Here is a 13,597-nt window from a genome sequence, read left to right as displayed (position 1 = left end):
TGTCGGATAGACGAGACTCAACTTACTACTACTACTACTACTAACTACAACCGTGTAAAGTTAACGGTTCAAAAGCACCAGCAGAAGCCACAGATTTTATGATTCAAATTTACATCTGTGCACTGGCTTGAGCGAAAAATGTATACAGATTTGATACTTTTCGTCAGTGAAATTCAATTTGGAAGGTTCTTTCTTTCAAGTAAGTTTCGAAAATAAAACAAATCGTCTCATATGGCTGCACTGCATTGCATTGATGTTAATAGAGGACGGTGTTGTGTTTTCACCATCAGTATCCTAGAACTCGACCATAAGTAGAAATACGTCCGTCGAATGGGGACGTTAAGTTGTTGTTTCCGGGAGTAGGAACGGGTGCAACATTTGCGCACCTGCCTCGCAAGTAATATAAATTAAACATAATTCTTTTAAACAATCTTCATCTTCTTCTTCTTTAATATCGCGTTGCCTGTAAAGAACCCTTACAGTTTGTGAAAATTAGAACAGTGGCAGTTTAAGGTAGATCACTGAAATATTTCAAGCCGACTTGTCATTTCTTCAAAATACAGTTTTCTTCTTTTCACAGACGACGACTGTTTCCTCGTCGTTGAATCAAATCTACACATAATCGAAGGCAATGGAATGTAAATGACATGCGGACACTGCAATCCTCACCCTCCTTCCATAAAGACAGGGGTTTTAGCACTAACCCCTCAATAATCTTCTTAACAATACTGAAGCTATCAATCATCATAAATGGTTAGAATAAAGATACGAATTAAAATGATTCTTTAGCACAAATCACATATATTACAGCTTTTTTATACGCATTTAATATTTCTGTGCAACTATGTCTAATATTGTTTTTAATATTTTGGAAATGTTAACCTGGGATGGCGAGGGACTGATGGGATTGGTTGGGGTAGGAATTTGCTGGGGCGGGTTTGATGGAATGGGAGGGGGGGGGGGGGAGAAGTGATGTGTGCTTTCATTGAAATCTATATACGGTACCCGGACACTAAATCTACAGTCAATGTTCAAGAAAAGAAATTCTTGAAAAATCTAAGGAAGATCCCTGGAAACCTCCCAAACATGGCGAACCATGTGCCTTAATTGATAGAGACTTCGGTCACGGAGCTATGATTTTGTGCCATTGTTAAGTATCACGTTTTTCAATTCGCTTCAATTCGTAACTGAACCGTTCCATTTCTAAGGTAGATACTTTTTTTTAAGATAAATCACCATAGCTATAGAACCAGAGAAAGATAACCAAACTACTTGACTAGTAATCCGCTCTCACCCCCATTCCCTTACATCAGGGGTGGGCAACTAACGGCTGCGGTCCACATGCGGCCCGCCAGTGATTTTTTTGCGGCCCGTGAGATGTCTTAAGAAAAAGAAAAAAAGTCAATATATTTTACATCATCACAAAAAACGAGCTAGCTGCTTAGAATTTATCGGCACTAATGATGCTGTCAGGTAGGCCTACTATCCCCATTAATTATAAGCTGTACTGTATTGGCATTATGTTTTCGTGAATACAGATCACACACACCTATTGCTTGAAAGTCCTCGGAATCAAAGGTTTGAAATCAACAGCAGGTCGTTGGTTAGGTGCGGCCCAGTCAATTTTCACCCTTTACATCTGGCCCATTCATTCAAAAAGGTTGCCCACCCCTGCCTTACATCAAGACTGTGACTGTGCCGTCAAATGTGTATCACGTGTCCCTCAGAAAGGGAACATAAACTGCACCGTTCAAGTACCAAGGGAAAACACGTAGGTACGAAAGTTTCCCAGGCAAATGTTATACTCCTCTATGACGCATGTATGCCAGTTAACAATACAGTGTTGTGAAAGATGTTACGCTCCGCTGCAAACAGGCTCTGTTATTCATTTCTAGATCAAAGGGAATTATGGGAAAGTGGCTCGCTGCTATAATCAAAGCTAAAAGAAAAATCAATTAGGTTGTTAGTTACATGGAAGCAGGCGTTATTGATTATTTGTGTAAACTGCTTTGTGATCCAAGTCCTCTTCAGATATTGATCTCTCACGGTAAGATTTCGTCGGAATGCCTTTATTCACTGGCTGTAAGTCCCCTAAAAGACTTCTGTCTTGTAGATATCGTAAGATGAATAAAACATAAGCAGAGAGCGGGTGTTGTATAGAGATCAGTTCAAGGTAAATAGTATACAAACGTATTAACGGAACTTTGCACACACCTTGTTGGAATATAGGCCTATATCACTTTCTGTTATGTTACTGTGCATGATCATAAAATAAAACGTCGAGACACTACACGAGGAGACTCAACAAATAGTGTGTTATCCCTGTGAATTGGGAGATATTAACTTTTCGAATATACTTGATAATTGATTTGGAGTAATGAGAGATATTTCATAGACTTACGGCAGTTGAAAAGTTGTACGTGAACTGTGAAAGCTTTGAGGAGACAATTGTATACTTGAGGAAAGACACACATTTGCAAGAGACGTATAAATATGAGGTGGCAAAGCTGATTCGGAAATAGAAACCGAATGGGGCTTAACTGTGGTACTCAGGTAAGTGCAGGGACGCTGCCAGGGTCTTGTGATGAGGGGAATGGGGGGGGGGAGGGTGACGAGGGGGTGGGGTGTAGAATTATATTATTCTAAATAGAATCATAATTTTCCAACTGGGTGGATTCGTAACAGTTGTACAGTACCGTAAGTTCGAAACTTTAAGCAGCAAACCACGAGTGGGTTGTCAATTCTCAGTTGTACCTTATAAGTACGCTAATACCGGGTACTATTATGCCAAGTTCAGACTAGATTAAAGTTAGTATGATGTGTTGTAAAAGGAGTTAGAAACAAGATTACGGTCAATTATTAGTTCGAATTTTGTAATAATGTAAGCCTAAAACTAAAAATATTAGAATTAGCATCATATTATTGATTCCTGCAGAATTCGGAATAATCCTGTCAAGAATGCGATCAGCATAAATTATTTTAAAAGTTGTTGCATATATCAAATTTTCCAACTGTCGTTTTTTTTAATATTAAATATTCAATCCAATTATTGGGGTGGGGCGAGACCCACCCACCCCTGTAGCTACGTCCCGGGTAAGTGGCCTACCTTTCAGACTTGGATAGACGAGTGTACTGCATGCATATATATATATATATATATATATATATATATATATATATATATATATATATATATATATATATATATATATATATATATATATATATATATATATATATATATATATGGTAGGGGGTGGAAATGGGAAGGGCACCTGCGGACGATGGGATGGATTATAATGTTGCTTAGTTTTAATTGACGAATCGACCTTGGGTCTCTTTAGAGTGTCTCTAAGAAGAAGACGTAAATTTCCCTTTATTTCTAAAGAAGGCTGGTACCTCTTGATGCTACTTAAAGCCTGTAGTGGCTCACATCTAAGAGTTTATTTTACTCTTTTGAAATTCGTTTAAGCAAATTACTCCAAGGATACAAGATGTACTATTCATACACCCACGTGCTACCTATCCATGGTAAATTGATGAATAGTCTTTTCAGATGTTTAAAGAGATACTCAACGGGTTATGCAAACACTCGTTTGTCAATCTATAGTGACCAGACGAGACATCTTGGTTGAAAAACGTTACTGAGGTATATACCCATTATATATCTCTGCATTAGTGACCAGTGGACCCACAATGATCAGATTTTGCTGTGAACACTCCCTGGCAATATTATTTCATACCAACTTTCTATTATCTGGTATTGCCTACCAAACAAAGCTATGTGTGACTGAGTGAGTGAGTGGGGAGAGGGCGTAGGCGAATGGGGGCATACGGAGGTAGATTAATTGTGACTTACCGCTTCAGAGTTAATCTTAAATTATGTGCACCCCTATTTTGATGTTAAACATGGACATGCATAATATGACATCATCAGTGTATAAATCACGACGTTTCTGTTCTTATATTGCAGTGGTAAACCAACCATGACACACATTGGGAGAGATAATCCTCGATTGAAAGATGCCAACGTTGGTGGCACTCTTACGTCAGTGAATCCCGCTGAACAGCGCCGCCTAAATGGAGTTCTTGACCACCTTGACAGGGAGAAGAAGAAACGCCTAGGTACTTTAGAATGGAGCCAGAGAGAATTTTTTATTAAACAAGTTTTTGATCACAATAATGATCTTAGGTTCGTCAAGGCATCGGAAAGACCGAAATATCTCGAAGATTTACCACCTCTTCTAGATGACGTCATAGGAGTGACAGATGCTAAGGATGAGCTTAATGAACTGACAAAAAGCCCGAGGGGTGGATTGAATCCACCGCCTACAAGTCCTATTCCTGAAGAAATATCAAACGACGGAGAAGAGTCTACTGATGTCCACGACTCTGAAGATTTTAAGGAACAGCGAACTAATTCGTCAGGGAGAGATAATCTAGAAGGTAGTTCTTTACAAAGACACGGGTCTGAAACAAGTCAATGGAAACTACCGGTTATTAAAGTTCGCGCAATGGGTTTATTCGCAAGATCTTCAACAGCTGAAAACGCATCGGAGAAGAAAACGGAAAAGGTACACCTTCCTCCGACGCCGGAAACAGCAAGGAGGAGAAATTTTAGCGGGGATCACCATGGTAACAGCAAAGTTTCTTCACCACGTTTACCCGCGGCATCGAACGATGGAGTGATCCAATCACCGTCTGTCAGTCCCCAAACGTCTATCACCACTACTCAGGCTCTATTGAGTCCGGCGATTTATCGACGTCATATGTCGGCCAGACGATCGGTTGACGTAAACGATCTACGCATGCTCAAAAGTCAAAGGTCACGTGAAGACTTGCTAAGTAGTCCGTCCAGCATACGTCGACAGAGATCCCAGTCAAAGCCTACAATTTCACCACGTGGTAGTGTCGATCAATGGAGTCGAATGTTTGAACGTCGAAACGGAAGTCTAAGTTATGGCGGGAAAACTGCAGGTCACTTGGCAACGAGTACTGAGAGCATTACTGATTCAAGTGACGGTGAATGTGATGAGAAAGTGCTACGCAAACTAGTTCGTAGTCTTCCGACACACCTGCTTTTGAAAACCCGCGAACGTGAAAAAGAGACCGGAAGCAGGTCAGCAGGGGTCGAAGAAATGAAGAGAAAATTATTGGAGAAGTGCCGGTTAGATTGCAATCAGAGGACGGTAGAAGACCCAAGATTTAAAAGCCTAGCGAATTCATTGACAGAGAATAACAAAGATAGATTAGTGAACATTGATCAAATTATCGATTAGTATCCGATTTGAGGGTATGGGGAAGAAAATACTCTCTTTGTGTTTGGCATTTTGAACGTAGCTGAAGTCCCTCCTTTTTTGTATGGAGAACAGCCTCTCATGGGAAGGAGTTGGAAGAGTGATGTGGGAGGGGGGAGGGGGGAGGGGGGGGGGGTAAGGTGTTGCCAAGGGATTTGTTTTATCCGTCGGCAGTTTGACAGTGTTGGTTTGATAATTGTTTTCACTTATATTTTGAGTAATAAACACACTCCGCACTCTTCTTTTAAACTCGATACAACTTTATTTTGTTTATAAGCACTAATTTTATTTTCTATCTTTCAAATGAACTACATGAAATACATAGTATTGTACAAATGGTATCTATTATTACCTTTCAGTTAAATGACGATGTGAGGTTACAAAAACGTATATAGGCCTTATAGTAGTTGGACACCACCGGGATTCTGAGATTATTTCCAAAGACATTTCAGTCACTATTCCTCGTTCTATAGGTGTCTTATTTTATGCTCTACAAGCACTATCAGGGATCTGAAAAGAATCCGAAATTGTCGTATTTTTTGGGGGAGTGGAGGGGCCATGGTATCAGTCTGGTCAAGGACCTATTTTTTAATCACCTCCTCCCAATTGTGAATTCTTAAACCGTAAAATAAGAGTCCTGCATATCTGATGTTTAATTATATCATGGAGCTATAAACAGATGAAGAAATTTCGGCTGTAAGTGCATTAGTTGAAAATGAAACAAACACATGGACGTTGATTACATTTCAGAAAAGTATTTGAAGGATATCAATATATGTTAAAACTAAAGACAAAAATCTTATGAGGCCGGGATATATCTCAAGTTAGCTAATTGCAAGATGATTACCTCGAAGGTATCTTAATTACCTGTTATCCAGTCCAGTTGATGTCAAGTCATTTGTATTATATTCTATGTTATTATCTATTGACTCAATACCAAAAAAAGTATTCTTTTTCTTTTATCTTCTTGTTTTGATTTAATTGTACAATGTAACTGAAGTCGCATACATGATTTAAATTAAAGGACGACTTTAGTCCCAGAATTAATTTTAATATGTTGTTTAGAAAGTTAATAAACACTGCTGGCAAATCCAGCATTGTATTTCTAAACCACTTTTACTTCTTTAATTATTACTATTTTTCGTTGAGAAGTGACCCTTTCAAAATATGTGGTTCATCAGTGAAAGTGGCTGGACTACATAGTCTAACACATCGACCATTAAATCAGCTCTACAGATGCAACGTATAAGTCAAAGCAGTGGCGTAGGAAGGTACTTTTGAGTGGGGGGGGGGGGGGGCTGAAGACTGATGGCCGGCCTGGAGGAGGGGTCTAAGGGGAGGGGATGTCCCCCTCCCCTTTGGAAATTTTTGCATTTCCAGGTGGCCTCAGATGCAATTTGGTGCAACATAGCACACTTCAACACCCAATCCATTTTGTAAACTTAATTTTGTATTTTCACCTGGCCTTAGATGCAATTTGGTGCTGCAAATGATATTTTTTTCTCATTTGGAAATAAAAAAGGGGTTTTCTGACTTGCGAAGCGGGGGGGGGGGGGGGGCGGAATGATACTTCCGCCCCTCCACATTTTTCACTGGGGGGGGGGGCTGGCGCCCCCAGCCACCCGGTTCCTACGCCCTTGAGTCAAAGCGTAAATGATAGGCTCAAGTACTGTACAATAAGTATAAATTAAGTGTATTACAGGTGGTCAAAGACAAAGTGTGTTGGATTTCATCCAATTGTAATCTGCTGTTCAGACGAAACTCAAAAGAGTTTCTTTTCGTTGAATTAGTAGGAATATATCAAACAATGGGTTAACAATAAATAGCCTAACATTTTGCAATGAGAAACTGACGTCAGCATCAATTGAGTCTTAAAGGAGCATTCTAGAATAATAAAATATTTTAATGATGAACATGATGAAGATGGGAACAGCTATAGAAACTTTATACCAACTCTCATTTTTTTTAAAATTATTTTCCAACTTTTCTTTTTACTTTCTTGCACTTAATCTTATCAAAACTATACCTATGTCTAAAAGTTATCCCTTTTAAGCGTTCCCGTTAATTTATTACTTCAGCATGTGTGCTAGACTGTGTATAGTCCTATCACGCATTTTAATTCATGAGCCTCTGATGCTAAAAGTGTAATTTGTTTCGAAATTTAAAAGCCGTACTAATATCAGTATATCGATACATGGTTGTAATATAACACACTGTATAGGTTGACAATATTAATTATGTGAACATGAGCCCAATTATAATAACATACAGTGATTCATTCATCCTACAAAATAAGTCATATCGTAAAATCTGATGCTCTGTTTAAAAGTAAAATCAAATCCCCTACCGTGATATGTATATGACGACGATAAAGTGAAGGATAACCTAATCATTTCTTACACTTATTTACAATATCGAAAGCATAACATAGGGATCAACGTTTCAATCAAAATGGACAAGCCTGTCCCAGATCTGTCTCAGGTCACCTCGTAAGTCGCAAATTAAGGGTAAGGGTAAGGTGCCGAGGACGGGGGTGGGGTGGGGTGGTCTGGACGAAATGACGTCAATGCTACTCCATTAATTCTTTCAAGAGCTGATTCGTTCTCTTTCGTCGGGTTTTGTGTCTCTTCAGTGTTTCGTAATAATTGACCATTTCGTCGACGCTACTTGCGATCGGTCGACGGATGGATTGTCCGCCACCACCACTTCTCAATATAGCCGCCATTTGATCTATGTCGGGTAAATTCCTCAATCTTTCCACCATGTTCTTTAGCCACTTCCGTACACTGGTTTCAAAGTTGTGAAAGTCTTCCTTATTCGTAGCCAAAGCGTTGAACACATCTTGTACGGTAGTCATCTCTGTGTTGATATGATCTGATTCGGTGTGTCCGGTTTGTAGTTTCTCGTTGATGCACCATACTTCCTTAAAGAGATTGTACCTAGTAAAGAGAAGAAAAGGAAATAAAAAAATATTTTTGGAAGATTTCTTGGGAGTCACGAATAGCAGAGCAGCAAGATCTAGATATTTTGGGCATTTTGAAGGAAAGAAAATATTTTGGGGCAAATTCCCACAGTTTTTGACCATAGAAAAAACCGTTTTCAATATCAAAAAGGTTTGAAGATCTATTATGAGTTCTTTCAATTCATATATGCAAATCGGATGAGAAATCGTCACAATACATCGATTCAGATCATCCATGAACGCGACAAAAGGCTGGAAATATCATTTATATGGAGATAAACTGAACCAAAAGCCGTGATGACGTCATGATGATTCATCCTGAGCAGAAGAGAAGGAAATACTAAAGGAAGAAGGGTAGGGGTTGGGATGTGAGGAGGGAGGGAGGGATAGTAAGAAAACCGGTGGTATACACGAATGGAAAAATTATTGATAATTAATTAATAATAATTAATAATAATTTAATGATAGTAATAGCATATGAGACCCTGCATTGAGAGCCATGCGTCTTGAAGGCCGTTTGAAAAAAAAAGTCACATCGGCCCCTAGAATATATATGTCACCTGCCAACTTTTTGCACCCTTAATTTTTTCCTTCAGTATACGCTATGAAATTGAGCTTACTCTATTCTTTGTCCCATATTTTCACTAGTCCATCACTTACCCGCCCCATGACTATAACCCCTTCCCCCTCCCTCTCCCCTATCCCGCTGCCTCCCCCTCATTTGAGGTCTGTAAGGTAAATCTGTTTGCAAAACAAAAACACCAAAAATAGAGGGGAAAACAATACGTATATCACGTATGATGACATCTCTTGTGTATGAATATACAATGTACTAGGAACGTATATATACCTCAGCCCAATGACGTCATTTTTGAGATTCCTCATATCTGCGACAGTAATGTCACCTTCTAGTTTCCTCTCGTGTGATGTTCGTTCTGCGATGTATCTTTCTACCAAAGTAGACGTCACTCGCTGAGAAGATGAAGAGAGGAGATAAAAGATGAACATGAAACGTTTAATTTGATCTTTAATTTTTTCTTCTCTTTTCTTTCTTCAGGGAGTCTTCTACATTATTAAGGTTTATAGAAGACTTCCTTTCACCTTGTATATTTGCACGTGAAAAAAACAAAATAAATCAAACCAAATCAAATCAAAAATAAAATTAAAACATGCTGGTCTCAATTAGGCTATTTTTTGATCAGCGCAGAAAACTAAACAGTGAGGCACTTAAGTAATTGATTAGTTACCATGAGTTAATTACTACAAGTCTATGCTATGTTAAATTGAACATGACCGGGAGAAATGGTCCTGTCGGAGGAGTTTTCTTACATTCCAACGAGAAAAAAATAGACCACTGCTTATCAACCACACACACACACACTCGCGCACACGCATGTACACAAAATCACTAGTATTTATTGCGTTTATAGCTACAACATTTATAGTCTATATATTTCCCAGAATGCAACATTTGACCATCCTTCGTTGGCCCCAGAATGCTACATTTGACCATCTTTATGGCCCTTGGAGATAGGTTCAGCTCATATCCAGTAAGTCAGTCGGGGGAAGTTCAGAATTTGACCACCCCGCACCATCATTGTAATCCCGGTGTGCACGCCCGATGCACGCCCGGTGCAAGCCCGATGCACGCCCGGTGCACGCCCGGTGCAAGCCCGATGGACACCAGGTGCACACCTGATGCACGCCGGTGCACGGTAGGAATTCGATATAGATAGGTCGATAGGCGGGAATTGGTCGGGATTCATGAAGACATATGGGTGCGGCATTGTACTTGGCAAGAATAAGTAATTTAGGCTAATTTACCCTGTAGGTACGTTCATCTACTCTGTTGTAATGACTTGGACCAGTTTGGTTGTCTGGAAATGGGTCATCGATACTATCCATTGACTGTAAGAAATATTTTAAAAAAAAGATTAAAAAAAAAACATAAATCAAAATGATAGAAAATTCGTATATAAAAAAGAATAATTTTCATAAAATATAACAAAATATTTGACACTATATTGTTGAGAAAATTTAAACTTTAAAGGTGAATTATTTTCAAATATTTGGCGTAACACAACTTAATATTTGGAAAAGCAATATTTAATAAAGAATGCAGAGTATATGATGCATTAAAGGGAAAACCTCATTCTCATAGTATTTTGTATGGCTAAGATATGATCTTTTTTTGAAAATATATTTGGTTGTTTCTTATATGAATGCATCTGGCAACAGTGAATGATAGCATCACGGCAATTCAATTGAAAATGTGTTGCTCATATATTTTTCTTACATGGTTTTTGCTCATTAATTCAAAAAGGGAATAATAAATGGAAAATAAAAAGGCAGAGTACAGCAAACAAATTTTAGTAAGAACGTTTGCTGTTATGGCATCAAAAACCACCTACTCATGTGATCCACCCCGGGGAGGGGGGGGGGTTAGTTCGTTCGTGCATATGTCCGGCTGTTGGAATAGCGTATATCTCCATTTAACGGGAATCTCAATTGTAACATCAGACTTACGATTTCATCTCGGTGTGACGTCACGTTGTTTTCGTCACTCCGTTTACGGCTAAACAGACAACAATAGCATCGCTTGATTCGTCGGAAGGTATTTTTGATGGTCGATGCACAATTTGGGAGGAGGTTAAATGGTGGCGGTACAGTGAAAGTCTCATCCAAAAAACTCATCCACAAATAGGTACGATGGAATTTCCATTCTGTGTCAGCATTTTCCTAAAGGAATGAGAAATTATGTCAGAAATAATAAGTTGTTGACGACTCGACCGTCCTAATAATTGTAAAAGAAAACAATGAACAATTACAAAGGTAACCAAAAAAGCTACATCTAAATCGATCCAGTTGTATAGAATCTTTGCAGAAGACAACTATTCCCTAAACTGGTAAATTTGAGTCACTCATTTCATATATGCGAACATTATCATTAGAGGACGACGAGAAACTACATCGAGAAAAGAAGAGTACATCATTGATAATTATAACAAACGAAACTGACGCCAAGGATCACAAACAAAACACTGATAATATATCCACCACAATTACATCATCACTAGTAGCAGCAGCAACAATAACAAATTGTAAGAACAATATAACAACAAAGAGAGAGAGATAATACCGTCATTAATTATATCAGTTACTAATACTACAACAAAAAAATAACAGCATATCAACAACAGTTACAATAAAATTATAATAACACAATTATAACTGCCCACAACTTTAACAACTTCAACAACAGCAAAGCCTCCGATAACAAAACAAAATGGACGATAATAACATCCCATGATAACATTAACTACTCCAAAGCAACACCAACAAGAGCACAATTGTAACAACTCTAACATGGTAACAACAGCAAAACCTGCAATAACAAAACAAAATGGACGATAAACAACATCCATGATTACATTAACTACTTCAACAGTAACAGCAACAGCAACAACAACGACAACGACAATAGAAAGAAACTCTAACGTTATTAAAATAGCGAAAGTTATAATAACAAAGATAGACGATAACAGAACAACATCAATGATAACAGTAACAGCAACAACTAAAACACATCAACAACCTGAACAGGTACAACTCTTACAACAGTAACAACACCTACAACAACAACGAAAACCAACAAATACTTACGCGAGGACAGCAGTTAGAGCTATACATAACAAGCACGGTGACAACGATAAGAACATCTATACATATGCCATAAAAACCAATACTACAACAAATACAATAATACAACAACAATATCAATAACAATTCAACAGTAAGGATACAACAACAACGACAAATACAAGACGACAACAACGATATAAATGAAAAGGCGACAGAAGTAAACCTACAACAACGACAAATACAAGAATACAACAACGATATCAATGACAATGCAACAGTAGTAAGGATACAACAGCAACGACAAATACAAGAATACAACAACGATATCAATGACAATGCAACAGTAGTAAGGATACAACAGCAACGACAAATACAAGAATACAACAACGGTATCAATGACAATGCAACAGTAAGGATACAACAGCAACGACAAATACAAGAATACAACAATGATATCAATAACAATGCAACAGTAAGGATACAACAGCAACGACAAATACAAGAATACAACAATGATATCAATAACAATGCAACAGTAGTAAGGATACAACAGCAACGACAAATACAAGACGACAACAACGATATCAATGACAATGCAACAGTAGTAAGGATACAGCAACAACGACAAATACAAGAATACAACAACGATATCAATGACAATGCAACAGTAGTAAGGATACAGCAACAACGACAACATCAACAACTACAACAGCAACATGTTGTAGTTGCAACTACAACAGCAACAACAACAACAATATGGATATTTCAACAACAACTAGAACTACAATATGAACTATACAACTACTATACTGCACATAACAACATCAAACTCTGCAACAACAATCACTGATTAGCGAGAAGAATGACAAGGCAAATGGTAATACTTAGCAGCGTACAATATAGGAACGATGGATATATTCTCCATGTTTAGATGAAAAGCGATCGGGTATGAAAGATGAGCCATGGCGACTGGCCGCTATATAACCGTTAACATGCAACCATAGGGAAACGTGAAACTCACCTCTACAACGTTGTACACGTTACTCATTACGGCAATAAGTGCATTGAGAAGCACAAGTACAGTGAACACGTAGAAAGAGGCGTAGAGAAGCTCTCCCATAGATTCTAGAACACGCGGGATGCTGTCCATTTTGACGGACTTAGCTGGTATCAGTCCAAACAGAGACCAGTACAAGGTAAGCATAGATTGTGGAAGGCTGATAAGGAAACAAAGCAATCCATTGTAATTAGAAATGTAAATGAATATGGGGAGAGGAGGGGTTGGACTGAGGTGGGGAGGACTCAATAGAGAAGAAAGAAAGGGGGACAGGGGGGGGGCGGTAGGAAGTTCGAAACAGTTAGGTATCTCCTCCTCGTGATGCATAAAGCACAAGTACAGACCTTAACCAAGTGATCGTATTTGTACCATTACCTGCCAGCACAGTACAAATGCACTACTATTATGTATAACAACTAATTGTCATGGCAACATTATGGCGTGATTCCAAAGTCCATTACATATCAAGCACGTGACAATTTTCAGTTGGGAAAACATTGACCCAAGTTACCTAATGTTATCACTTTTATTTTACAGAACAGCTGCTCAGATGAAAAAAAAAATGGAGAATAAAAAGGAAGGAAACTGGAAAAGACATAATAAAGTTTGGAAAGTTAAATTTGGTTCCTTTAAAAAAAA

General features: G+C 38.4%; 2 protein-coding genes across 2 annotated transcripts in view; one reads left to right on the top strand and one right to left on the bottom strand.

Annotated features, from left to right (window-relative positions):
• Nucleotides 1–2,117: 2,117 nt before the first annotated feature.
• Nucleotides 2,118–6,391, top strand: LOC139977312 (uncharacterized). Its single transcript, XM_071986599.1, has 2 exons — nucleotides 2,118–2,553; nucleotides 3,974–6,391. Exon 2 carries the CDS (start codon nucleotides 3,987–3,989, stop codon nucleotides 5,277–5,279), a length of 1,293 nt encoding a protein of 430 aa, XP_071842700.1. The 5' UTR covers nucleotides 2,118–2,553; nucleotides 3,974–3,986; the 3' UTR covers nucleotides 5,280–6,391.
• Nucleotides 5,558–13,597, bottom strand: part of LOC139977311 (transient-receptor-potential-like protein) — a 35,043-nt gene continuing 27,003 nt past the window's right edge. Inside the window, exons 12-16 of the mRNA XM_071986598.1 lie at nucleotides 12,923–13,118; nucleotides 10,786–10,998; nucleotides 10,084–10,167; nucleotides 9,110–9,231; nucleotides 5,558–8,236 (exon numbers count right to left, since the gene is read on the bottom strand). Coding sequence (XP_071842699.1) covers nucleotides 7,867–8,236; nucleotides 9,110–9,231; nucleotides 10,084–10,167; nucleotides 10,786–10,998; nucleotides 12,923–13,118 — 985 coding nt within the window. The 3' untranslated portion in view covers nucleotides 5,558–7,866. The remainder of the gene's footprint in view (nucleotides 8,237–9,109; nucleotides 9,232–10,083; nucleotides 10,168–10,785; nucleotides 10,999–12,922; nucleotides 13,119–13,597) is intronic.

The sequence above is a fragment of the Apostichopus japonicus genome, chromosome 12 (assembly GCF_037975245.1).
Source record: "Apostichopus japonicus isolate 1M-3 chromosome 12, ASM3797524v1, whole genome shotgun sequence".
In the NCBI taxonomy this organism is placed as follows: domain Eukaryota; kingdom Metazoa; phylum Echinodermata; class Holothuroidea; order Aspidochirotida; family Stichopodidae; genus Apostichopus; species Apostichopus japonicus.
Note: the sequence above shows the minus strand (reverse complement) of the source record. Positions and strands in the feature narration are given on the sequence as shown.

Bases quoted from the DNA above. Each gene is read 5' to 3' on its own strand.
- LOC139977312 (XM_071986599.1), top strand. From the start codon at position 3,987: ATGACACACATTGGGAGAGATAATCCTCGATTGAAAGATGCCAACGTT.